This window comes from Dipodomys spectabilis, unplaced genomic scaffold (assembly GCF_019054845.1).
Source record: "Dipodomys spectabilis isolate Male_0828 unplaced genomic scaffold, ASM1905484v1 ptg000132l, whole genome shotgun sequence".
NCBI lineage: Eukaryota > Metazoa > Chordata > Mammalia > Rodentia > Heteromyidae > Dipodomys > Dipodomys spectabilis.
This window is the reverse complement of record NW_024870809.1, coordinates 6,254,056-6,281,648: the sequence shown is the minus strand read 5'-3', so window position 1 is coordinate 6,281,648 and position 27,593 is coordinate 6,254,056. Positions and strand designations below refer to the sequence as shown.

The following is a 27,593-nucleotide window of genomic DNA, read 5'->3' as shown; positions in this document are numbered from 1 at the left end:
CAAAAACAAAAATAGAAAAGAGGTATTACCTCAAACTAAAAAGGTCTGCACAGTAAAACTATTACTAGTGAAAAGGCAACCTATAAAATAGGAAAAGTGTGTGCAAGCCGTATTGAATAAACAATTCATTGCTAATAAAAATCTCAATAGTCAAAAACAAATATAATGTGATTAAAATATGGTCAAAAGACTCAAATAGACATTGCATCAAGAAGACATACAAATGGTCAATGCATATATAAAAAGATGTTCAATATTATTAGTCACTATAGAAATGCAAATCAAAGCCAGAATGATGTACGTCTATTGGGATACACCTTATCTAAATTTAAAAAGAAATAGCAAGTGCTGGCAAGGATATGGAGAAACTAGAACCCTTGTACACTATTGGTGGGAATGTAAATTGATAAAGTTGCTGTGCAGGACAGTATGAAAGTTCCCACAAAAAATAAAAATGAAAACTAAAGTTTAATCAAATAATCCCACTTTTAGGTATTTATCCAAGAGTTTAACATGGTCTTAAATTCCCATGTTCATTGTTGCATTATTCAAATGGCTGAAAGGTAGGAACAATCTGTCCATTTATGAATGCATAAAGGTGAAATAGACAATGGCATATAATTCAATGTTACAAAGACAATTCTGTCACATGGACGAAAGCTAAGTGAAATAAGCCACAAAAGGATAAATTTCATGCTTCTGCTCATATAAAGTAACCATGAAAGCATGGTTACCAGGGGCTAGAAGGGGGATATGAGGAGTTGTTATTCAATGGGTAAAACATTTCAATTATGGAAGATGAAAACTTTCCATAGATATGCTGTATGATATTATGCTTATAGTTATCAATACTGTAGTAGACAATTAAAATTTGTTAAGAGAATACATTCAATGGAAGAGAAACAAAGATCACAATACATAAAAGAAGAGTAAAAAACAAAGCATTAGTTATCTCCTTTTTAGCTAGAAACTAATACCGTTTTTAAAGGAACTAAGAAAAAATTCAAGCAGGAACAGTAAATAATAGCTAGAAAATAGACCCCACTTAAATGACTTATCCACGGAAATAAATAAAAACATTAAGCATTGTTAACTACTAGTAGAAACTTTGTCTCAAAAAATTTAAAACCTGGACATTCAAACATTTAGCATTTATAGATGCATGAATCTTAAAAGCATGCTTGTGATTCATTTTAGTAATTTTAGGTGATCTTGAATTTTGACTTTCAAATACTTAAAGTCAATTTCTCAGGATTACAGGCGTGAGCCATTGGCATCCAGCTGCTAGAGTTTTTAATCATGAATAGATGTGAAAAGTTTTTTCAATGCTTTTCTACAATGATTACATGGACATCCATGTTTCTAACCTCTGTGAAATGGCCATTTAAATCTTCAGCCTATTTCTGTTAGGTTGTTTGCAATTCGCTTATTGATTTATGATGAAGGATTTCCTTAAAATGACTCAGAAAAGCACACACCATAAAAAATGGGTAATTTGATACTATTAAAAGATTTCTTCTAGGGCTGGGAAGGTGGCTCAGTGGTAGAGCGCTTGCCTTGCATGCATGAGGCCCTGGGTTTGATTCCTCAGCACCACATAAGCAAAGAAGAAAAAAACCGGAAGTGGCGCTGTGGCTCAAGTGGTAGAGTGCTAACCTTGAGCTGAAGAGCTGTGGCTCAAGTGGTAGAGTGCTAACCTTGAGCTGAAGAGCTGAGGGACAGCGCCCAGGCCCAGAGTTCAGGCCCCAGGACCGGACTAAAGACAAAAAAACAAAAAACAAACAAACAAAAAAAAGATTTCTTCTCAACAATATGTTTAAAAATGTCATTTACTGGAAAAAAGATACATACTAGGTAAACAGCAAAGATTTATGTCCAAAAATGTAAAATAATCCCTATAAATAAATAAATATATAAAGCAAAAATATTAAATGGTGGGAAAAGGAACAGAAAAGCTAATTAATTCATAGAGGGGTGATGAAGGGCTATTAATGTATGAATATATGCATCACTCCACTGGAAGTCAGGAACATGTAAATTAAAAACATATGGTACCTTTTAAAATGTATTAGAATTACAAAATTAAGTCTAATACTACGAAGTCTTGACAAAGATGTGAAAGGAAATTTCTAAGATCTTCCTTATTGGGAACTGAAGATAGACGTATCCTATATCACAGTAATTCCACTTCTAGATATATAACCTAGAAAATTCTGAAAAAGTCACTTTCAGATCAATACTATCAGCATCACCTGGAAGCATGTTAGACATACAAGTTGTCAAATTGTCACAATTGTTACTCAAGATCTACTGAGCGAAAAATTCTGGGGATAGAGCCCAGCAATCTGTGTTAGTAAGTCTCTCAAATAACTCTAATGTGCACTAACACGTAAGAACCACTGTAAGCCAGTGATACTCCTCCAATTTTTTTTTAAATTGGGACTTATAGGAAAATCTGTATTTTATGTTGTGGCACACAACATAAAATGTTGTGAGAAGAGGGAGAAGTAGTACTTCTTCTTCTCCCCATCTTCTCTTTCACCCAAATCACTCACTCACTCACTCACTCACTCACTCACTCACTCACACACATTCTTCCTCCTTCTCTAATGCACATGTATATATATGCATGCACAAATTTTAAGAAACAGCAACTAACTATATGAAATATAATTCAATATTTTCTATTGTATTCTATTTCATTAAAATAATCTGGCTGGTTGTGATCTACTAATTATAACCTAAGTTTGAAAAACACTGTCCCAGAGAAACTCTTGCATATGTGCAATAAGAGGTACAAAAAGTGTTTGTTACAGTGATCTGTAACAGTCAAATAATGGATAGGATACATTTTCTGGAAACTGGATTAATGAATTATGGTATACTTCTACAATGGATTACTAAATCTTTGTTTCATTCAAAAATATTAGACATATTAAACAACATGTTATAGAGAGAAAAGAATATGGTACCAAGTTTCAAAATGTATAAAATTATGTTTATGACTACAGGTATTTCTCAACTTACAGTGGAGCTGCATCTTGATAAACCCCTTGTTAGTTGAAAATGCATTTAATATACTTTTTTCTACAGAACCGCATAATTTAGCAAAATAGTAATCTTAGAGTACCAATTGTTTCCCCTCATGGTCACATGGCTGACCAGAAGCTACATATCAAGAGAATACCATGAAATATATTGCTAGCAGAGAAAGAAACCAAATTAAAAACTTAAAGTACATCTTCTACTGAATGCATATTGCTTTCACACAGTCACAAAGTAAAAAAATTTATATTGTCATAATAAGTTAGGGACAATCTGTCTACAGACTTTTAGTAAATGGAATGGAAATATAAAATCTGGGATACTGGTTACACCTGGAAAAATGGGATTGGTTAGGGATACACAGAAGTCTTCAGGTGTATCTACAATATTTTACTGTTTTAAAATTAAGTACTTGCTAGATATGACTAGATAGGTATTAGAGTAGCTAGGATCCAGTTGTACCCAGAACTTCTATGTAATTCTTAATATTTTGTAACAAAAACTAAGTAAAAATCAAGCTACCATGGAACAAAGAGCAACAAACAACAAAATTCAATCCCCTGAAGAAAAGTGCCTTAATGTCCTTCATTCACAATGACTTTTTTAAAAAACTTCATGGACAGTCAAAAATTGGCATTATTATTTGGTTTAGCCTTTTAAGGTAGACAGAATAAAATAATGTTCTAGAAGTTTGGGCTCTCTCTTTGGGCAACATGGCAATGAAATGTATTCCATTCCAGATGTAATATATATCACAAATATAAAATAATGATTTGGCCAATAAAACAAGGGTAATCTACATTACCTGGTTATACATTTGACAATTTCTCAAATTTTGGAGGACCTGTGTTCTCAATGTACTGCTTTGCTAATAGCAACTTAAGTCCCATTGTATGAAAGCAAGATGCACCATGAAGATAAAACTCACATGGTAACTAATAATTATTCTCATACCAGGTGGTCTATTATTTATTGACTAATTATAGAGCCCACACAGCTACCAGCTGTGGTGGCACATGGCTACTACTTGATTATTTTTAGCCCTGGAAATTGGAGGTTGCCTTTTCTTCAATTTGGGATTACATGCAGTCTTATCAAGATTTTTTAAAATTTGGAGCACGGCATATGACCCTAAGAAAAGCACAAAGAAGATTGCCAGAAATACTACTTATACAGTATGCAGAGAACAAGTAGTTAAAAGTCAAGGACAAACAGAATCACTGTGCCTATATATAATCAAAAGCTATTTTAAAAGTATTACTTTAGTTAGATATAAATAAAAGTGAAAACAACCCATGTTGTTTTTCTTGGTTTGGCCTATACCTTGTTCGGTTCCCCTGGATTATATGAAGAAAACATAGGAATGTTTCGGATCTCTTCCTCGGACAAACGATTTCTCTGGATTTCATCTTCTGGGACAAATTCTATTGGCTCTGTCAGCTTCTTAGGCCCAGTCCAACACTGCTCAGGTGAAAAATCATTAACTTTTGCCACATGGAGACTGGGACCTTTACCCTGTGCTGCCTGATTCCCCTTGTCCTGGAGTAATGACGAGTTCTCAGCTGTGTCACTATCACTCACTGATGTAGCTGAGACCAGTGAGTGGGAAGCAAGGGGTTCACCTCTCATAAGTTGGAACTCTTCAAGATGTTTTTTCATTATCACCTCTTGGTAAAAATTTTCCAGGTTGTTTATGGAATCACCTCTGTTCTTCTTTCGGGATTCATCTGGATCAAGACAAAAAGATAGGAAAGTTCTACAAATGTACCAGTACAAACATTTACAAATTATTAAAATTAGGTCCTGGATTTCAGATAGAGAAATTCTACTGGGACAAATGGCAATAAAATACATGTATAGCACGTATAACAATGCATCTCTAACAAGGCCAGGATGATGGCAATAATTAAGGCACCTAGGACTTTCAGGACCATGTACCTCTACTTGATAACAACATATGAAAAATATAACTAGTAGGACATTATCAAACTTTAGCAAATTACAATTTCCTTACTGTCATCGAATACCAAGTCCATATTTAAACTGCCTTATTTCAAATATTTTTTTACACTCGGCTAGTTAATTCAAGATCAAAATGAGTTTTCAGCTGTTACAATTCTTTTTTTTTTGGGGGGGGGGGTCTGGACCTGGGGCCTGAACTCTGGGCCTGGGTGCTGTCCCTCAGCTCTTCAGCTCAAGGCTAGCACTCTACCACTTGAGCCACAGTGCCACTTCCAGCTTTTTTCTTACGTGGTGCTGAGGAATCGAACCCAGGGTCTCATGCATGCAAGGCAAGTGCTCTACCACTGAGCCACCTTCCCAGCCCAGCTGTTACAATTCTTAATTCTTTTATTCTAAAACGGTGCCCTTTCCTTCTTCTTTAGCTTGTTTTCTCCTCCACCTAATTTCATTGGGAAACCATATATGGTCTATGAACAAATATATAATAATTTTCTGATTATGTTAATTTATTCATTCCCTTCTACTTCCCAGTAGCTAACTCCAAATCTATGTTATTTAATAAAAATGCGTTTAAATATTGTGTGTATGTATGTCAGTACTGGAGTATAAATTTAGTGCCTCATGCTTGCGTTGGGCTTTCTTGCTCAAAGCTAGTGCTCCAGTTTTTGCTGGCTAATTGGAGATAATTGGACTTTTCTGCTTGGGTTGACTTCAAACCACAACCCTCCAGGGCTTAGCTTCCTGAGTAGGCAGTATTACAGGTGTAAGCCACCAGCATCTGGCAAACTTAGATTTTTAATATCAATTTATCAAGTCAAACTAAGCACATTTTGAAGCTCAGTAGCCATGTCTGGCTAGTAAAACTGTACTAGAACTGATAAAGACTGTATAATTATAGAAAATGTATTGAACAGTGTTGATTATATGTTTTTAGGAAATATATGTCATCCTATTTAATATCATAAGGCACCCATTTGATGCTCAAAATTTTTAGCGATGTTGAAATGAATCTGTGCTGTGGTGTTGGTTTCATCCCCTCCAATATTAAGTTCTCTCATTCACATTTCACCTAATGGGCTTTCATTAATTGATAAATACTTCCTAAAGTGATTAATGTATTAAGAGCTACAAAATGGGGCTTTCTTAATTATATTATTTCTATTTTTTCTCAAAATTTTTATTAGAATCAGTTAGTTATACAAGGGGGTTCCATTTTGACATGTCTATATATGCATACAATGTTCCTACTATTTCTTTTATATTTGTTATCTGGCATTTTATAGTGAACTTACTGTCATGTCATCAACATTTAGCTTCCCTATAGTTCATACAGGAATAGAAAGATAAATGTTTGATTCTTTCCCATCCTTTATCAATTATGACACTACTGAGTTGTATCTTAGAAATGTTTAATAGTGATCAATGGTTATTTTTAGTATAATTATGAAGTCATAAATTTTAATATACTGCTATTTTATGTGTTTTAATAAAACATAGTTATTCTCCACCATCCTTGGCAGTACTAAGGATCAACCTCAGGATTTCATGCTCTTGAGGTAGACACACTACAACTTGAGCCATGCATCTAGCCCCTTTCTGCATTGGTTATTTTCAAGGCAGGGTCTTACTTTATGCTCAGCTGGCCTGGAACAGAGTCCTCCTACTTGTGTTTCCTCCTGTTGCTGAGGATGATGGGTTCATGATGATATCTGGGATAACAGGTGCCTACTACTTCATATAGCCATTGGTTGAAATGGAGTTTTCCAAATTTTTATGCCCAGGTTGACCTTGCACTCAACTTCTGCCTCTTAAGTAGCTAGGATTACTAGACGGCAGGATGACCCATCATGCCTGGCTGATCTTTTCCTCCTAGTGGTCAACTTACCCCACTTAGGAGTCCCTTCCATTAAGTTCTTTAATTGTTTATTGATTTTTCTGGGACAGAAAGACAAACCAAATTTATATTACACATTTTCTAACTTGAACCTGGAAGATTTCTCCAAGGATCCTTGATTCCTTTTAAAGAGATGTGGCACTTAGAAATCACTGTGTTATTAGGTGTATTCACTGCTGTTGAACTGTCGTTGCTTACAGATTGTTATAGAGTAATAAAAAGCTACAACCTTCGGTAGCAGAAAAATACACCTTGTATTCACATTACTATTTGTAATTCACTTTAATATAACTGGGTTTTTACTTAAATTCCTTGATTTTTGATTTCTATCTCTTTTCCTTTACACTTAAGTTATTAGATTTGTTTTTCTTTTTTTCCCCACAGTGCTGGAAATTAAACCCAGGACCATATGCATCCTATGCATTCTTCACCAGTCTATATATTCCTAGTCACTTGTATGCTAATATTATCAAAATAACTCACTAGCTTCTTCCTAAAATATACTTACATGACTTTAGAAGTTCAAAACAATATTATATGACTATCAATGTTAAAACTAATGAATACACAGTTTTATATTTCCTTCAGTTACCTTGCCCTGTGAATATGCTTAATTTAGAATAAAAAAATATTACTTTAAAATCACTAAAACATTTTCTCTGTTTAGTCATGGTACCAATTTTATTTATTATTAGGTTTATTGGTTCCTGGTTGTTTCTGAAATTTATTTCTCCTCCCCTTTCTCTATCCCCTTTATCCTATTCCTGTCCTCCCATATAAGTAAATAAATTATGGTTCTGTTGCTTCTTTGCTGAAAATATAAACAAAGAGGCTCCCACACCCCCATATACACATATACAAGTCATTAGTTATACCTGTCTGCTATATAAAAGGAATTCACTATAAACACTGTTTTGCAAATTACTTTTTAGGACTAAGCAATATATTCTACCAGGTAACTCTATTAATGTGTAAAAATCTTCCTTTTTAAAATTGCAAATTACTCCATTGCGTACAATAGCTTATTCAAGTACTCATAAACATTGGTCTTATATTTAGTCTTATGCTGTTATGAGTAATACCTTGAAAAATAGTTTTGTATATATGGAATTTGCTATTTTTTCAGAATATCTTTGAAATAGATTCTATGAAGTCTTGAGATAAAGAATGAATGTGTGTAATTATATATATTATTAAATTTCACTCTGTATGACTTTTACTATTCTGTTACTTCCACCAGCAAGGCATAAGAATATTTAGAGAAGTATTTCTTAAGGTACAAAAGTGCTAACTCTTAAGGAAAAGATTGGTAAATTCAACTGTAATAAAATTAGAAGCCTCTTTATCAAAAATTTCATAAAGAGATGGAAAAGCAAAGCCCCAGAATAAGAAAAGATATTTGCTATAGAGAACCACTCCATCATTTGAAACCACTAGAAAAAATGAGCACAGGATTGAAGAGATATACTACAAAAGATGAAACACACATAGCTCATAAATATATGCAAAACAGCTCAACTACATTAGAATTTGGGGAGATGAAAGTTAAGAAGGAAACGAGATACATAAAGAAATCTGAAAAAAATGTAAAATAATACAAATATCATGTATTAGTGAGGTTGGAAAAAAACTAGAACTGGATGAATACACACACACACACACACACACACACACACACACACACACACACACACACACACTTCAAAAATCTTATTATATGAGCCAGATACATTTCCTGAGATATAGCAATGAACAAATACCCTGGGAACTACTACACAAGATAGCACCTACGATTCTCCAGTGTTTTCTCCCCAGACACACTAAATTGAGGTTATACAAGCACAGAAGCTGAAGAAATCAGGTGAGCAACTTATAATTCTATAACAAAATGAAAAATAAAAACACATTGAAGGTAAGAATGAAAGAGATTGGAGTAATGTGAGAAACAGCTTAAGAAACCAAGGAATGCCTGTGGTTTCTAGAAGCTGCACAAAGCCTGCCTAGAGTTAGGTACCAGTGGCTCATGACAGTAGCTCATCCTAGCTACTCAAAGGTGCAGATGGGGAGAAGTGTGGTTCCAGGCCAGATGGGTAAAAAAAGTTCTTGAGATTTCCATCTCAACAAAAATAGCTGGGTATGGTGGCATGTCTGTTATATCAACTATATGGCAAGCATAAATAGGGGATTGTGATCCAGGCCAATTTGGGGAAAAAAAAATCTATTTCAAATAAGCTGAGCAAAAAGGGATGGAAGCTTGGCACATGCAGTAAAGTTTCTAACTTACAGATATGAAGCCCTGAGTTCAAACCAAAGTACTGACCAAAAAAAAAAAAAAAACCAAAAAAAAACTCCAATGAAATGAAAAACAAAACTAGCTGGGAGCTTGTCTCATGCCTGTAATCCTAGCTACTCAAGTCAGCCTGGGCAGGAAAGTCTGTGAGACTTGTCTACAATTAGCCACCAGAAGCATGGAAGTGGAACTGTGGCTCAAGTGGTAGAGTTGCAGTCTTGACCAAAAAGCTCAGGGACAGCACCCAGGCCCTGAATTCAAGCTCCATGAATAAAGAAAAAACAAAAAACAAAAAACCCCAAGCCCATCTAGAGTCTCCAGAAGGAATCAGCCTGCTGACACCTTGACTTTTGAACGTCTGATTCCTAGACTATAAGAGAAGAAATGAGTGTTTAAGTCACCAAATTTATGGTAATCAGTTAAAGCACAGGAAAACAATATATTGCCCAAAAATAGAGCTATGCACTATTTCTATTCAGCATGGTAATCAGGGTTCTGGAAAATATAAAGCGATGATGATGATGATGAAGATAATGATGGGAAAGGAAGTAAAACTATTCCCAGGAACATTATCTATGTAGAAAATCCTAAATTATGCAATAATAAAATCATTACAATTAATGAGAAAATTTAGTCACAGGCTATAAAATCAATATATAAAAATTAACTTTCTATGCACTTGCATGGAACACTCAGAAATTGAAATAGGAAAAAAATTCTATTCTTGAGTGTCAAAACAAATAAAATTCATAAAAATGAATTTTGAAAGGAATAGGATTGGCAACCTAGCTGGCTGTCGTGGCACACATCTCTAATTGCAGCTACTCTGAAGGCTGAGACAGGAGGATAGTGAGTTTAATCCAGGACAGCCTGGGCAAAATTAGCAAGACCCTATCTCCAAACCAGAACAGAAATCACAGGGCTGGAGGCATGGCTTTAGGGGTAGAGTACTTCACTACAAATTTGCCAGGCCCTGGGTTTACACCCAGTCCCATGGGAAGATGAGGAAAGATTGTTAAACTAAAAATATTAAATAGTGCTGAAATAAACTGTTAATCTAAATAAAGGCAGAGATATTCCATGTTCATGACTTAGAAGAATCTATCATTTAAAAATAATATTAAAATGACAATTTTCCCAATCAAATTATATTTTAATTCTTATTAAATCCCAGCAGGGTAATTTTTGGCTTAAAAATTGACAAATTTGAATGGAAATATAAAAGATATAGAATAACTCAGAATACCATAAGCCATGATACTGTAAAGACACTTGTACATGCATGTTCACTGTTACACTATTCACAATAGCCAAGTGGTAGAAAGACACTTGTACATGCATGTTCACTGTTACACTATTCACAATAGCCAAGTGGTAGAAACAGCCCAGATGTCCTAAAATAGATGTATGGATCAAAAAATATTGTACCTATACAAAACAGAATTTTACACAGTCATTAGAAAGAATATATCATTTGCAGGGAAATGGATGGACCTAGGCAAATCATGTTAAGTGAGGTAAGGCAAGCTCATACATAGAAGCTAGATCTAAACTACACTGGGACATGATAAATTATACAGGACTCTATGCATTCACACACAGTGAGACCAAAGGTGGATACTCTTAGGAGAGGAACACAAAGGCACAATGCCTATGTGCATTTGATCATATAAAATAATACTGTATTGAAATGAACTCTAGGAAATAGAAATAAGAGGTTTTTTTTTTCTTTGCTGCTGTTTTTGTTTTCAGTCTTGTTTGTTCATTTATGACTTTGGGAGTGTTAAGGGGAGACACATAAATGGAGGGACAAAGGTAAACAAATGTAGCAGTGGTACTGACTAGATACTATGTTGAAAATGAACTATACAACTTGTGGGTGAGGATCAGAGGGAAAAACTGGGAGAGAGCAAAGGAAGGAGTGACATTGTTAAAAAAAAGAAATGAATTCTTTATCTGAATTATGTAACAGTAACCACTCTGTACATTAATTAACTTTATAATAACAATAAAATTTTAAGAATAAAATAAAAGTTATAGAATAGAGGGCACAGAGTCAGAGGAGATATACTAATCAATTTCCAAAGAAGTTTAGAGCCTAAGGCATATGGGAACCAAGCAAAGGAAGTAAGCTGAATACCTGGTACAGAACCTTTACATTTAGTCCATTGATTCTTTTTCACTAAGAGGACAACAAAATATAATGGGGAAAGTAATAGCCTTTGCAACCTATAATAGTGAGACAATTGGAAAGCTACATAAAAAATAAGAATTTGGACATTTTTGCTGGGTGCTAGTAGCTTGAACTCTGGAAGATCATAGTTCAAAGCCAGACCAGGCAGAAAAGTCCTTGATACTTCATCTCCAATTAACCAGCAAAAAGATGTGCTGGAGGCATGGCTCACATAGAAGAGAACCAGCTGTGAACAAAACAAGCAGATTAAGAATGAGGCCCTGAGTTTAAGCCTTGGCACTAGCAAAAAGAAAAAAGAATTTGGACACTTTACCTCACACACAAAAATTAATGTTATATGCACAATGGACCTGAACTTTAAAACTAAGGTAGTTAATTAGTTTAGAAGAAAATACAAGAGAATATTTTTCTGACTTTTATTTCAGCCAGGATTTCTTAGATATGACATAAAAAACTTAACAAATGATAAACTGAACTTCACTGAAACAAAAAATTGGGCTTCAAAAGACATTTAAGAAAATGAAAAGGCAAGTTACACACAAGCAGAAAGTACTATACCTTATATAATCCTTTAAAAGGACTTGTAGGGCTGGGAAGGTGGCTCAGTGGTAGAGCGCATGCCTTGCATGCCAGAGGCCCTGGGTTCAATTCCTCAGCACCACATAAGCAAAAAGAAAAAAGCTGGAAGTGGCGCTGTGGCTCAAGTGGTAGAGTGCTATCCTTGAGCTGAAGAGCTGAGGGACAGTGCCCAGGCCCAGAGTTCAGGCCCCATGACCGGACCAAAAAAATAAAAAAAAAAAAAATAAAAGGACTTGTATTCCAAGCAAGAAATCTCACCACTAAATACTGAGAAAGCCCAATTAAAAATAGGCAAAAATATAATAAAGGAAATAAAATAATAAGACACAATGTGAACAAACATTTCAACAAATAATCAGCAAAATAATCCACAATAATCAATATTTATTAGTATTAAATTTATTATACATATGTATAAGCAATTTCACCTAAGTTTAGAAAAGAAAGGTGGAGGGCTGGGAAGGTGGCTCAGTGGTAGAACGCTTGCCTTGCATGCATGAGGCCCTGCGTTCGATTCCTCAGCACCACATATGCAAAAAAAAAAAAAAAGCTGGAAGTGGTGCTGTGGCTCAAGTGGTAGAGCTCTAACCTTGAGCTGAAGAGCTGAGGGACAGCACCCAGGCCCAGAGTTCAGGCCCCACGACCGGACCCAAAAAGAAAAAAGAAAAAAAAGAAAAGAAAGGTGGAGATAGAATATTCAGAATATATTATGCCAACACTTTCCTGGCCCCCTCTTCCTTATAGTAACACAAGTAAAAAGTAATCACAAAGATAGGTCATGTGTTAGGACTTTTGGAAGTGAATTCTAGCTTTGATACATGCCTAAAGTTAAGGTGACCTCTGAACCAAGAACACATCCAGGGGTAGGGAACCTTTTTCTTTCAAGTGCCACTTTGGATATTTATAACATCATTATAGGCCATATAAATTTATCTATACAGGTGACCTGCTACTGGCAGCCCAAAACAGAGAATAAGAAGCATACAAGAAGCATCATGGAACAAATGATTTTGAGGGCCTTAAATGGCCCAGAAAGATGCCCTCTACCCCTGCCACAAACAATGATATCCAGGCATAACCAGGCATTTTTATGTTTGCTAGGTGGATTAAATAACTGAATAGTCACTTTACAGAGGAAGCTGTCAAAATGGTCAATAATGTATGACAACAGGGGCTGGGAAGGTGGCTCAGTGGTAAAGTGCTTGCCTTGCATGCACATGGCCCTGGGTTCGATTCCTCAACACCACATAAGCAAAAAGAAAAAAGCCAGAAGTGGTGCTGTGGCTCAAGTGGTAGAGCGCTAGCCTTGAGCTGAAGAGTTGAGGGACAACGCTCAGGCCCAGAGTTCAGGCCCCACGACTGGACCTCCCCCAAAAAATGTATGACAACATGTCCACTGCTATTAGTTATTAAGAAAATGAAATTTAAACCACAGTAAAACGAACAATATATGCACAAATTTCTGAAAAAAAATACAAAAATTGAGAAACACAATACAAACATGCATGCATAGTATGAGGGAACCATTCAAAGAAAATACAGTGTGTGATCACTGATTGTAGAGTGGATAAAACAGAAAGATTAGAAAATATATGTTAGATAAAATGACAATGATCCTAAAACTGTGACTATACAGGAGAATGTCCTTGTTCTTAGGAAATACAAATGATGTGTTTAGAAATAAACTCTCATTTCAAATACAGTGAAAACAGGGGATATACAATGGAAGTAGAACATACAAAAGAATAAAAAATAATCAAATGGTACATTATAAGTACATTAAAAAATAATAACAAGAAAGATAAAACCTCTTGTGTCCCTATCTTGGGGTTCATTTTGCTTAGCATCATCTTATATGGTCATATGTACATAGATTTTGAACTTTTCTGCTTGTCCTAGACATATACTAGTTATTGCAAATAAAGGAAACCATGGGCCCTATGTTTCTTTGGGCCTGGCTTATTTCATTCACTTAATATAATTTTTTCCAAGTCTTTCCATTTCCTAACAAATGGGGCAGTGTCATTCTTTCTGATAGAGGCATAGAATTTATATATATATATATATATATATCACATATATATATATATCACATATATATATATCACATATCACACACACACACACACACACACACACACACACACACATCACATTTTCTTGATCCATTCATCTACTGAGGCACATCTGGGTTGGTTCCATATCTTAAGTATGGTGAATAAACTTTAGTATGGCCTTGTTTGTGATCACTTGGGTAAATGCCCAGAAGTGGGATTGCTGAATCTTGTATATGCATTTTTCTAATTTGGGAAGGGGAATAAAATACAGAAATAAGGATACAGATTGACCATTGTAACAATGAGATGTACAAGACACTAGGTTGAAAAGGAACTTTACAACTTCGGGGCAGGGAAATGAGGAGATGGGGAAGTGGGGAGGGAAGGGATGGTAGGGGAAAAACAAAGGAGGAGGTAACAGTGCCCAATAGGAAATGTACTCATTACCTTGTAACTGTAAACCCACTGTACAGTATCTTAACAATAAAAAAATTAATATAAAAAAGAAATCCTCATTTCATCAGATACTTATTCAAATAGTTTAGCAAAGTATACACACATTCATGTAGAGGAAGACAGAGGCAAAGCAAATGTGGTAGTATATCAACAACTACTAACACAGATGATGGGTGTGTCTTCTTTAAGTTTTAAATGTTCATGTTTGAAAATTTTCGACAAAAGTTGTGGAAAATAACTCTTGCTTAAGGGCTAAAATTAAATTAGCATTAACTATTCCTAAAAAAGACAAGGCAATAAGAGTAAATATCCATTAAGAGTAGAATCTGATAATACCCAACATAGATGAGAATATGGAGCAATGTGAACATTTCTACATGATTGGTGGGATTTTAACTTGGGGAAAATCTCTTCAGAAATTAGTTAATATCTACTAAATAGAAGACTTATCAACTTCATCCCTCAATTCCATTCTAACACATATACCCTAAGAAAATCTTACAGATGAGTCTCAAGATTACTGTACAAAAATGATCATATAATAGGCTGATTCTTGTAGCTCTCCACCTCCAAATGGAAACAAACCAAATATCAAGAACCCAATAGGATAGAAAAAATTATAGTATGCTAGTAATATGAAGTCATTCTATATTTTGATGAAAATGGGCAAACTATTCATCCATTGTAATAGGAATCTCCAATATTATATTATATACATATGTACAATATAATAGATACAACATAATATTAAGCACAAAAAGAAGAATTAATAGAATATGTATAGTATAATATATTTATATAATGCTAACAATTCATTGATACAATAAGAATGCAAAACTTGCTGGGTGCTGGTGGCTCCTACCTATAATCCTAGCTACTCAGGAGGCTGAGATCTGAGGATGCCATGGTTCAAAGTCAGCCCAGGCAGGATAGTCTGTGAGACTCTTATCCCTAATTAATCACCAAAAACCAGAAGTGGTGTTGTGGCACAGAGTGATAAAGTGCTAGTCTTGAGCACAAAATGGTGCAGGAACAGTGTCCAGAGCTGTGTTTAAGCCCCATGACCAACAAAAAAAATTTTTTTTAATGCTAAAATAAACACCACTTTGGAAGTGGTGCTGTGGCTCAAGCGGTAGAGTGCTCTCCTTGAGCTGAAGAGCTGAGGGACAGCGCCCAAGCCCAGAGTTCAAGCCCCACGACCGACAAAACAAAAAAAAACACCACTTGCTGGACAAGTGGTAAAATATTTATAAGTAAGTAAATTATTAACACAAGTCAGGATATAGGTTATACCTGATGAGAAGGTTTGATTTGTATAGTGTATATAAAGGCTGTAGAGGACATAGAGGACTGACCATGTTCTAGTTCTTCATCTAACTGAACATGCATATCTTCAGCACATCTTGCAAAATATCTGGTTTGTCACTTTCAACAAAGTAGCAGAAAATAAAATCAACACACAAACTTCAATAGCCTTATCAATGGCTTTTCTTTATGCCAACAATGAGAAGAGTGCAGCTGAAATCAGGAAAGCAACTCCTTTTGTAATAGCCCCACAAAAAAATAAAATACCTAGGAGTTAACTAAAGAAGTGAAGGACCTCAATGATAAACTTTAAAAACCTGAAAAAGGAAATTAAAGCAGAACTAAGGAAGCAGAAAAACCTCCCACGCTCCTGGATTGAGAGGATTAACATCGGAAAAATGGAAATACTGTCAAAGGCTATCTACAAATTCAATGTCATACCTATCAATATCCCAACCTCATCCTTCAAGGAAATAGAAGAAGCAACCTCAAAATGCATATGGAACAATAAAAGACCCCGAATAGCAAAAACAATCCATAGCAGAAAGAACAGTGTTGGAGGAATATCAATACTAACATCAAACTACTACAAAGCCATAGTAATCAAAACAGGCTGGTATTGGCAAAGAACAGACCTGAGACAATGGAATAGAACTGAAGTCCCAGAAATGAACCCACAGACCTATAGTCGCCTAATCTTCGATAAAGAAGCTAAAACATAGAATGGAAGAAAGATAGCCTCTTCAGTAAATGGTGCTGGCAAAATTGGTTTAACACCTGTAGAAAACTAAAGCTACATCCTTATAGATCATCCTGCACCAGAATCAACTCCAAATGGTTCGAAGACCTTGAATTCAAAGCAGACACACCCTGAAAACATTACAGTAAGGAATTGGAGAAACTCTAGGGCTCCTTGGCACAGGCTGAAATTTTCTTAATAGAGACCCAGAAACACAAAAAATCAAAGACAGGTTGGACAAATGGGACTGCATGAAATTGAAGAGCTTCTGTATGGCAAAGGACATAGCTAGCAAGATCAACAGAAAGCCCCCATGTTAGGAGAAGATCTTTACTAGCCATACAACAGACAAGGGTCTCATATCTAAAATATACTTAGAACTCAAAAAGTTAAATCCCCCAACAACAAATCCTCAAAGAAACAACTGCCTGATTAATAAAGACTTAAAGAAAGACTTCTCTGAAGAGACACATGAAGAAATGCTCAACATCTCTGGCCATAAAAGAAATGCAAATCAAATCAACATTGAGATTCCACCTCACCCCAGTTACAATGGCTACAATCAAAATCTAATAACAACAGATGTTGGAGGGGATGTGGCCAAAAGGGAACCCTATTGCATTGTTGGTGAGAGTGTAAACTTGTTCAACCACTTTGGAAAGCAGCTCCCCTATGACCCAGCAATCCCACTTTCGGGATTTACCCAAACAATCACAAACAAGGCCATACTAAAGCTACCAGCACAACTATGTTTATCACAGCATTATTCATCATAGTTAAGATATGGAACCAAGAGAAAGATCAATACCGAACACATTCTATGAAGCCATCATAACCCTCATCCCAAAACCAAGCAGGGACTCATCAAAAAAAGGGAACTATAGACGCATTTCTTTGATGAACATTGATGCAAAACTTCTCAACAAAATTTTGGCCAATTAACTTCAACAATTGATCCAAAAAATCATACACCACAATCAAGCAGGATTCATTTCAGGGATGCAAAGCTGGTTCAATATACGCAAATTAATATTATTCATCACATCAACAGGAGCAAGGAAAAGAACCACATGGTTATCTCAATAGATGTAGAAAAAGCATTCGACAAGATCCAACACCCCTTTATGATGAAGGTTTTGGAAAAATTAGGAATCCATGGAACATTCCTCAATACAATAAAGGCTGTATATGACAAACCTACAGCCAGCATTATACTTAATGGTGAAAAACTAAAGCCATTTCCTCTTAACTCAGGAACAACACAAGGATGCCCACTCTCTCCACTTCTCTTCAATCTAGTATTAGAATGTCTAGCTACAGCAATAAGACAAGATGCAAACATAAAGGGGATCCAAATAGGGAAAGAAGAAATAAAACTCTCCCTCTTTGCAGATGACATGATCTTGTATTTAAAGATTCCCATAGACTCTACTCCCAAATTACTCAAGCTGATTCAAAACTTTGGCAAAGTAGCAGGGTATAAAATTAACCCCCCAAAATCAATGACTTTTCTGTATGCCAACAATGAGAAAAGTGTGGCTGAAATTAGGAAAGCAACTCCATTTGTAATAACCCCACAAAAAAATAAAATACCTAGGAATTAACTTAACCAAAGAAGTAAAGGACCTCTATGATGAAAACTTTAAAAACTTGAAAAAGGAAATCAAAACAGAACTTAGAAAATGGCAAAACCTCCCATGCTCCTGGATTGGAAAGATTAACATTGTGAAAATGGCAATACTTCCCAAGACTATCTACAAATTCAATGCCATACCTATCAAAATTCCAACCTCATTCTTCAAGGAAATAGAAGAGGCAATCCAAAAATTCATATGGAACAATAAAAGACCTCGAATAGCAAAAACGCTCCTCAACGGAAAGAACACTGCTGGAGGAATATCAATACCAAATTTCAAACTCTAATATAAAGCCATAGTAATCAAAACAGCTTGGTACTGGCACAAGAACAGACCTCAGAACAAAAAAATTTAAAAAAAAATAATTTAAAAAAAGGGGCTGGGAAGGTGGCTCAGTGGTAGAGTGCTTGCCTTGCATGCATGAGGCCCTTGGTTCGACTCCTCAGCACCACATAAGCAAAAAGCCGGAAGTGGCGCTGTGGCTCAAGTGGTAGAGTGCTAGCCTTGAGCTGAAAGCTGAGGGACAGCACCCAGGCCCAGAGTACAGGCCCCACGACCGGATCCAAAAAACAAAAAAAATTAAAAAGAACAGACCTCAGGACCAATGGAATAGAATTGAAAACCCAGAAATGAACCTACAGACCTATAGCCATCTAATCTTCGATAAGAGAGCTAAAACAATAGAATGGAAGAAAGACAGCCTCTTCAGTAAATGGTGCTGGCAAAATTGGTTAACTACTTGTAGAAAACTAAAGCTAGATCCTTATATATCACCCTGCACCAGAATCAACTCCAAATGGATCAAAGACCTCGGAGTCAAAGCAGACACTCTGAAAACATTACAGGATGGAATAGGAGAAACCCTAGGTCTCCTTGGCGCAGGCCGAAATTTTCTGAATAGAGACCCGGAAACACAACAAATCAAAGAAAGGTTGGACAAATAGGATTGCATGAAGTTGCAGAGCTTCTGCATGGCAAAGGACATAGCTAGCAAGATCAATAGAAAGCCCACGGATTGGGAGATCTTCACTAGCCATACAATGGACAAGGTTCTCATATCTAAAATATACTTGGAACCCAAAAAATTAAATCCCCCAGCAACAAATCCTCAAAGAAACAACTGCCCAATAAATAAGTGGGCTAAAGACTTAAAGAGAAACTTCTCTGAAGAAGAAAGAAGGATGGCCAATAGACACATGAAGAAATGCTCAACCTCCCTAGCCATTAAAAGAAATGCAAATCAAAACAACATTGAGATAGCACCTCACCCCAGTTAAAATGGCAAAAATCAAGATCTCTAACAACAAGAGATGCTGGAGGGGATGTGGACAGAAGGGAACCTTACTTCATTGTTGGTGGGAGTGTAAACTTGTTCAACCACTTTGGAAAGCAGTATGGAGGTTCTTCAAAAGACTTCACATAGAGCTCCCCTATGACCCAGCAATCCCACTGTTGGGCATTTACCCAAATGTTTACAAACAAGACCACACTAAAGCTACCAGCACAACTATGTTTACTGCAGCATTATTTACCATAGCTAAGATATGGAACCAACCCAGATGCCCCTCAGTAGATGAATGGATCAAGAAAATGTGGTATATATACACAATGGAATTCTATGCCTCCATCAGAAAGAATGACATTGCCCCATCTGTTAGGAAATGGAAAGGCTTGGAAAAAATTATATTAAGTGAAGTAAGCCAAGCCCAAAGAAACATAGGTCCCATGGTTTCCCTTATTTGCAATATCTAGTATATGTATGAGTCAAGCAGAAAAGGTCAGATAATGTGATGTTAGGAAAACGAACCTTTAGATATGTATTTAAATATTTTTTATCTTTCATGCATTTGTTTCTAACGCATTTATAAGATTATTTCTTTGTTGCTTTGAATGTCCCTCCCCCACAGTATAACCCCTGCTTTCACTATATTTGATGTCAGTATAATTTGTGGAGGAGATGGGGAAAAACAAGTCGTTTAAGGATACAGGTGGACCCGTTGCAACAATGAGAAGTACAAGTTGTCATGTCGAAAACGAACTTTACAACTTTGGTGGGGGGGTGGGGGGGAGGATCGGGTGGGGGGGGGGGAGGCTGGGAAGGGATGTGAAGGGTAAACAAAGGAGAAGGCTGCAATGCTTGATAAGAAATGTACTCATTATCTTGCCCATGTAATTGTAACCCCTCTGTACAGTATGTTCACAATAAAAAGAAATATATAAAAAAAAGAAAAACATGAAAGAAAAAACCCAAAAACAACAACAAAAAAAATGTGGAACCAACCCAGATGCCCCTCAGTAAATGAATGCATCAAGAAAATGTGATATATCTATATATACATGTATATATGTATGTATGTATATAAATATATATATAATATATATAATGGAATTCTATGCCTCCATCAGAAAGAATGACACCGCCCCATTTGTTAGGAAATGAAATGACTTGGAAAAAATTATATTAAGTGAAGTAAGCCATGCCCAAAGAAACATAGGTCCCATAGTTTCCCTTATTTGCAATAACTAGTTTATGTCTAGGACAAGCAGAAGAGGTCAAAAGCTATGTATATATGACCATATAAGATGATGCTAAGTGAAATGAACCACAAGATAGAGACACAAGAGGTTTTATCTTTCTTGATATTGTTCTTAATGTATTTATAATGTACTATGTGATTTTTTTTTGTTTTGTATGTTCTACCCCCATGGTATAACCCCTGTTTTCACTGTATTTGATTCTGGTGCCCTACATCTTGTGTATATATTTTTCTAATTTGGAGAAGGGGAATAACAAAATGCTGAAACAAGGATACAGGTTGACCCATTGTAACAATGAGATGTATAAGACACTATGTGGAAAAGGAACTTTACAACTGGGGGGGGGGGGGAGGAGGTGGGGAGGTAGGGGAGGGAAGCGATGGTAAGGGAAAAATAAAGGAGGGGGTAACAATGCTCAACAGGAAATGTACTCACTACATTACTCATGTAACTGTAACCCCTCTGTACAGTATCTTTACAATAAAAATTTTATACTAAAAAAAGGAATCTGGAGGAGGTGAGGGAAGAGATAACAAAGACAATGGGAAGGTGTTTGCAATTATCCAAGTATAACAATGATGAAAGCTTAGACAGACATGGGCTGACAACCTGACACAGGGATCTACTTTTAGAGATATGTAAGAAAGGACATGGTGACTACCAGTCTTGGGTGAGGTAGCAGGAGAAAGTAGGTTTCTGGCTGGAGTGATTAAATAAATGGTAATTGCCTTTGACAGAGACAAGGATTGGTATAGGACTATGAGAAACTCTGAGTAGAAAGTTAGACTTGGTCTTGTTAAATTTGAAGAACATTTCCCTGCCTAGAAGACCTCTCTACCTCTTAATTCACAATGTCTGTTACTCCACAGCCACCTTATGAATTATCAGCTTGATTCATTCAGCATTTGCATATCACCTATTAATTTTCCAGAAATGTCCTTGGTTTGAGTCTTATATGCATATCCATCTTGAATCTTACTGGAAATCTCAACATGTAGTGAAATCCCCAACCCTTTACTTCAAGAAACTTTCTGGTACCCAGCAGAGTACTCAGCTCAGAGCAAACATTAAGTCTGCATTGTGTTGGCAGGGTGGCAGGAAGTGTGGGGTCAGAAGCCCAGGAAATGAAGTAGCTGGGAGGGACAAATTGCTCCCCTCCCACCTCCTGCACTGCAGGAAGGCAAATGTTCAGCATGGAGGATAGAATTGAGCTGCTTATTTCATGTTCACACTTTTATGGTTTCTGTTCTGAAATGTGATGTTCAAAAGCTCAAAGGTTGCAGTAGTCAATCAATCAAAATGGAATATGTGGGGACTGATGGAGCAAAGAGAATGTATTTCTGAGAGATAGTTTTTTCTTTCTTATGCTTTTTTTTCTTGTGCCGCCCAGAAAAATCTTTCTAATAACAGAGAGAAAACTTGTGAAAACGAATGATATAAAAAACTCTACTCTCTCTTTTATGAATGGTAGTGAGATGTTCAAACCTGAGTACCAGCCAGGGCGAGTGCCTTTGCCGATATCCAAGGTGTGGAATTTGAAGGGGAACTAAACCTAGATACGGTTTACCTAATACTCTGAGGGGGGTGGGGGAGCACAAGGGAGAAGAACGCAGAGAAAGAGTCCAAGAAGAAAGAACAATCTTGGAAACAAGGATTGGGGAGAATATTCTGATGTTTCCCTGCCAATGCAAGAGAAGACAATGTGAATAAAGATGAGTTAAATAACAACCAAAAAAAAGAATACCTTTTGTAGACAACAACACTGAAGAGAATGGGAAAGAAATCAGGAAAACAATCTTATTCACAATAGCCTAAAAACATCTAGAAATAAATAAAAAGGTTAAAAATATGGAAACATGAGTTGTTTTTAGTGTACTGCATGCAGTTGTTTCTCTTTGTTTTGTTTTTTCCCCCCTTTGTTTTATCCCGTTATCATGTTGTTGTTGCTGTTTTGGTACCCTTTGTATTGTATATGTTTATCTGATTTGGAGATGAGAAGGGGAATCACAAGGGTGAATCAATTCAACAGGGATACTCATAAGACACAACTTGGGGGGGGGGGGGGAGCAACAGGGGAGGGAAAGCAGGAGAAAACCAGGGAGCAGATAACACTGTTCAAAAAGAAATGTATTCATTACCTTGTTAATATAACTGTAACCCCTCTGTATATCACCTTTACAATAAAAAATAAAATTAAAAAGAATGGAAACAATGTCATAAGTTTAACATAAAAAAGGTTAAAGACCTCTATAATGTCAACGGTAAAACATTAAAGGAAGAGATGGAAAGAAAACACTAGAAGAAAAGACCTCTTGTTCATAAATCAGAATTAATATTATAAAACTGATTATACTACCAAAAGAATCTACAAATTTAGTGCAATCCCCACCAAAATTCCAGTGTCATTTTTTCCACAAAAGTAGGAAAATTCTAAAATTCACAGGAAGCATAAAAGACCCCAAATAGCCAAAGCAATCCTGAGCAAAAACAGAAATGCTGCTAGAAGTTAATGATAGGATGCAGCATTAAGGTATAAAGATTAACTTTAAGTAGCAAGGATTTTCCAAAGACTTGAATTCAGTAGAAAGAAAGGGAAAGTTAGAATGTAGAATCTAGCAGAAAACAAAGCAAGAAGGAGTTAAAAAATTCTTGCTGCTTGAAATTGGAACATATGTAATGGTATAAAGGATACATATGTACTTTTAGAAACATATATACACAGAAAACTTATCTGTAATAATGGGACTATTTGAGGGGATTAGAGGTAATGGAAAAGAGAATGTTAACAGGGTGAACAATAATCAAAACACATTACATCTGTGAATAAAAATGGCAAAACTAAACTCACTGAAAGCTGCTGAATAATAATGGGTTGTAGGAATGGAGAAAGTGAGAATAAGGGTCAATTTGATTAAAATATTCTATATGCATGTGTGAAATGACATGCTGAAAATCCTTTGATCAATGAATAGGCATTTACAAAATGACCAGAACATAAAATAGGTCTGGACAGGGTGGAGATGATAATGACAGGGGAAAGGGAATGGAGAGGATGCTAGAGGGTGAATTTGCTCAAAATACATTAGGCATTTGTGTGAAAATCTAACAAAAATGTTTAGATTGGTTTGGGAAGGAGAGAGAGGGAGGGGTGACACTGATCAAGGTATACTGTATACATATATGGTCATATGAAAATGAAATTCCCTTGTATAACTGATTGATGCTAAAAAGAAATGTGAAAAAAAGGAAATAGTTTAGTAGAATGGGAAAAATAATACGGATCTAAGATAATACAGAACAGGTTTCTGAAAAATGCAACGAGAAAATTGGTTTAAAAAATTGTCAGAGCTGGGCAACGGTGGCTCACACCTGTAATCTTAGCTACTTAGGAGTTTGAGATCTGAGGATCACAGTTCAAAGCCAGCCTGGACAGGAAAAGTCCATGGGACTATCTCCAATTAACCACCAGGAAACCAGAAGTGGCGCTGTGGCTCTAGTAGTAGAGTGTTCACCTTGAGTTGAAGAGTTCAGGGACAGAGCCTAGGCCCACAGTTCAAGCCCCACGACCAACAAAATCAAAAACAAAACAAAACAAAACACTGTCAAAACCCAGGAGGTTGAGATCTGAGGATCACAGTTCAAACCCAGTCCCAGCAGAGAAGTCTGTGATACTCTTATCTTCAATTAACCACTAAAAAGCTGGAAATGGAGCTGTGGCTCAAGCAGTAGAGTGATAGCCTGGACTGAAAAGGCTCAGGGGTAGTGGCTAGGCCCTGAGTTCAAGCCCCAGGACTAGCATAAACAAAAAATAACACATTTCAGGTTCAGTCTTTCTGAGACCCTTGGCTTGCAGGAGTTCTGCTTTCTTTTCTCTCTCAATAAAACTCGTCTTAACGCTAAAAACAAACAAACAAACAAAAACCCAACCAAACAAACAAAACCAAAAAAACCTGTCAGAACCAATTTTCAGAACTCTAGAAAATAACCAAAAGTTTGCAACAATTGAGGATTATGTTTTCAAGAAAAATAGCTGAAGAATAGGAAGAATGATGCATTTTGTAGTGTCTTAACTTGCTCTAATTCCATTCTTTTCTTCCAGGTCAGCAAGAACCTTAAAAACCAATAATCTCAAAACAAAACAAACTAGCAGTAAAGACAGCCACTAGAGAGGGGAAATGGGACTACTGCCCTTCAAAGCACAATTCCTAGAGAATCGTCATTACATGATCCGTCTGGTGATCTCTAGGAAAATCTCACAAGCAAATACTCTCTCTATTTGACCAGATTCCAAGTTTACCAAGTACAAACAGCCCTTTTCCCAAGGCTGTCAAAAATGAATGAAAGGCTGTTGTTGAGTTTCATAACTACCTGAGGTGGCAGGTCAAAGGGAAAATCTAGGTTAATCAAAAAGCTTAGAAAGGCAAAATCTGGGGAATGAGGTGTCCAGAGAGGGTTCTAAAAAGCTCCAGCATATTTCTGGTAATCTAGACAGCCGCAGACATACATTATATCTATCAACATGCTAAGGCTTGTGCATGCAAAGGAAAGATCTAAAAAGGCTCTATGAACTCATTTTTGACTAACTGTGAGGATTTGTGTAAGCAGGAAATGGAAGCTAAAATGGATATGTAAACTTCATGGTTAAGTACTGAAGATGTTTTCAGCACACACCCAGAATCCCTCAGGGAACCTGGAAAAGTACTAGTTCTAGACATAATGTTCTAGACGTAATAAAAACATTATACCAAGTCAGAGAACACCACATATATGATTCATTTATATAAAATCTCCAAAATAGGCAAATCCATAGGGATTAGATAGTAGATTAGTGGCTGCCTAGACTGAGAAATGGGAACTGAGAGAAATATTTGACGTGATAGAAATGTTCTAAAACTAGACTACAGTTATATTTGATGGATTTCATAAATTTACTACAAATCATTGAATTATACACTTAGGAGAAAGTTTTATGGTGTGGAATAAATGAAAACTTAATAGTGAAAGTGACCTAATTAGAATCTACAAAAAACTCATTTTTTCCCAAATATAGATAGGATAGTGGTAAAATAATGGACAAAATTCAATTAGGGAATATTCAAGAAAAGACCTCTGAAAGTTTGCTTTTCCATAAAAGCAAAAAGTACAACAGCAAAATTTGTCTAAATTACATTTTTTCTAAGTCTGGAAATAAACTAAAGTTGCAACAAAACAAGCAGTTTTCAAGAAAAATTCAGTAAGACAAGTAATGTTTCTAATAATGCAATTTCCATAATTTCATCTCCCTCCCTTCAGCTTTACAATAGTCTTGAAAAACAACAACACTGCGACTATAGTATAGCAGTATAGCTGAAACCAAAGGGACAGTACTGTTTAAGAACACAACGACCTCATCCTCAGAGAATTTTTACTATTTGACATTCCTGGCACCTCAATGGAAAGCTACATTATGAGTGATTGTCTTTGACCTGCCTCATACCACACTTTGTGAAAATAGTCCATCACTAGGGTATTTGTCAAAATGAAACAGTACAGATTCTGTAACAGTACAGCTGTTTCAGACACTATTAACAGGTAACACTAATGACTTGAAACAAAAAAAAAACCCCTTAAAAACAGGGAATGAGATTTCCATAGAGGCTTTGAATAGTTCAGACTTATTTGTGACAATGGAGAAGGTAATGAACAGGAATTGGAGGTGTGGTTCAGTTGGTAGAGCACTAGCTAATGAGCGAAAAGTGTCAGATACCAAGCTTGAGTCCAGGTCTCAGACCAAAAAATAAATAAAATAAAATAAAATAAAAAGGTAATGAATATGTACTATGCTGTGTGAGTGCCCAGGAAAGTTAAAGCCGCAGAAGACCCTAATATCTCACCTGTGGCTGGAATTGAGGCTCTGGATAAGGAGAAAGTGAAGGCTAGGACTGAGTAATAAACTGCTGGCCTGAATATTGAAAGAGTATCCCAACATAAATAGAAACAGAGTCTCAGCAAAAACTGGTAGAGTTTTTGATTCAAGCCATTTAAGAAAAAGTCCCTCTAATTGTTAGCAGACTATTACACTAACTGAACACAGAGAATTTACAAAATTCTTCTAGGAATGTCATTTAACGACAAAGCCATAGGACAGTGGTGAATTGATTTTTAGAATTATCACATTATATTATTTAAAATGTCCAATTTGTAGCAAACAATACAAGATGCTGAAAACAAAGAAGGAAGTATGGTACATATACAGAACAAGAAAGTCAACACAATCTGTCCTAAGGAAGCATGTTGGGCTTACTAGACAAAACTTTAAAATTCCTCAAACAACTAAACTATGGCTGATGGCTCACACCTTTAGTCCTAGATATTTAGGAATTATAGTTTGAGGCCAGACCAGGCAGGAAAGTCTATAAGATTCTTATCTCTGATTAGCCACCAAAAATTGGGACACACACACACACACACACACACACACACACACACCTTCAGGGACAGCACTCAAGTGACAGCCTTCACACACACACAGACACACAGACACACACACAGACACACACATTCACACACACACACCTTCAGGGACAGCACTCAAGTGATAGCCTTCACACACACACACACACACACACACACACACACACACACACACACACACACCTTCAGGGACAGCACTCAAGTGATAGCCTTCACACACACACACACACACACACACACACACACACACACCTTCAGGGACAGCACTCAAGTGATAGCCTTGACACACACACACACACACACACACACACACACACACACACACACACCTTCAGGGACAGCACCCAGGCCCTGAGTTCAAACCCCAGAACTGGCACGCGCGCATGCGCACACACACATACACATAAGGAACTAAGTTTCAGAGTGTCTTATAGAATAGGTAAT

The 27,593-nt window shown here is 36.3% G+C and overlaps 1 protein-coding gene across 5 annotated transcripts in view; it reads right to left on the bottom strand.

The window, feature by feature from the left end:
- Rbm41 (RNA binding motif protein 41) overlaps window positions 1-27,593 on the bottom strand; it is a 50,329-nt gene that overhangs the window by 9,954 nt on the left and 12,782 nt on the right. For all 5 annotated transcript variants that reach the window (XM_042690091.1, XM_042690093.1, XM_042690092.1 and 2 more), the window contains one exon: window positions 4,369-4,772. In XM_042690091.1, the coding sequence (XP_042546025.1) occupies window positions 4,369-4,772 (404 nt within the window). The remainder of the gene's footprint in view (window positions 1-4,368; window positions 4,773-27,593) is intronic.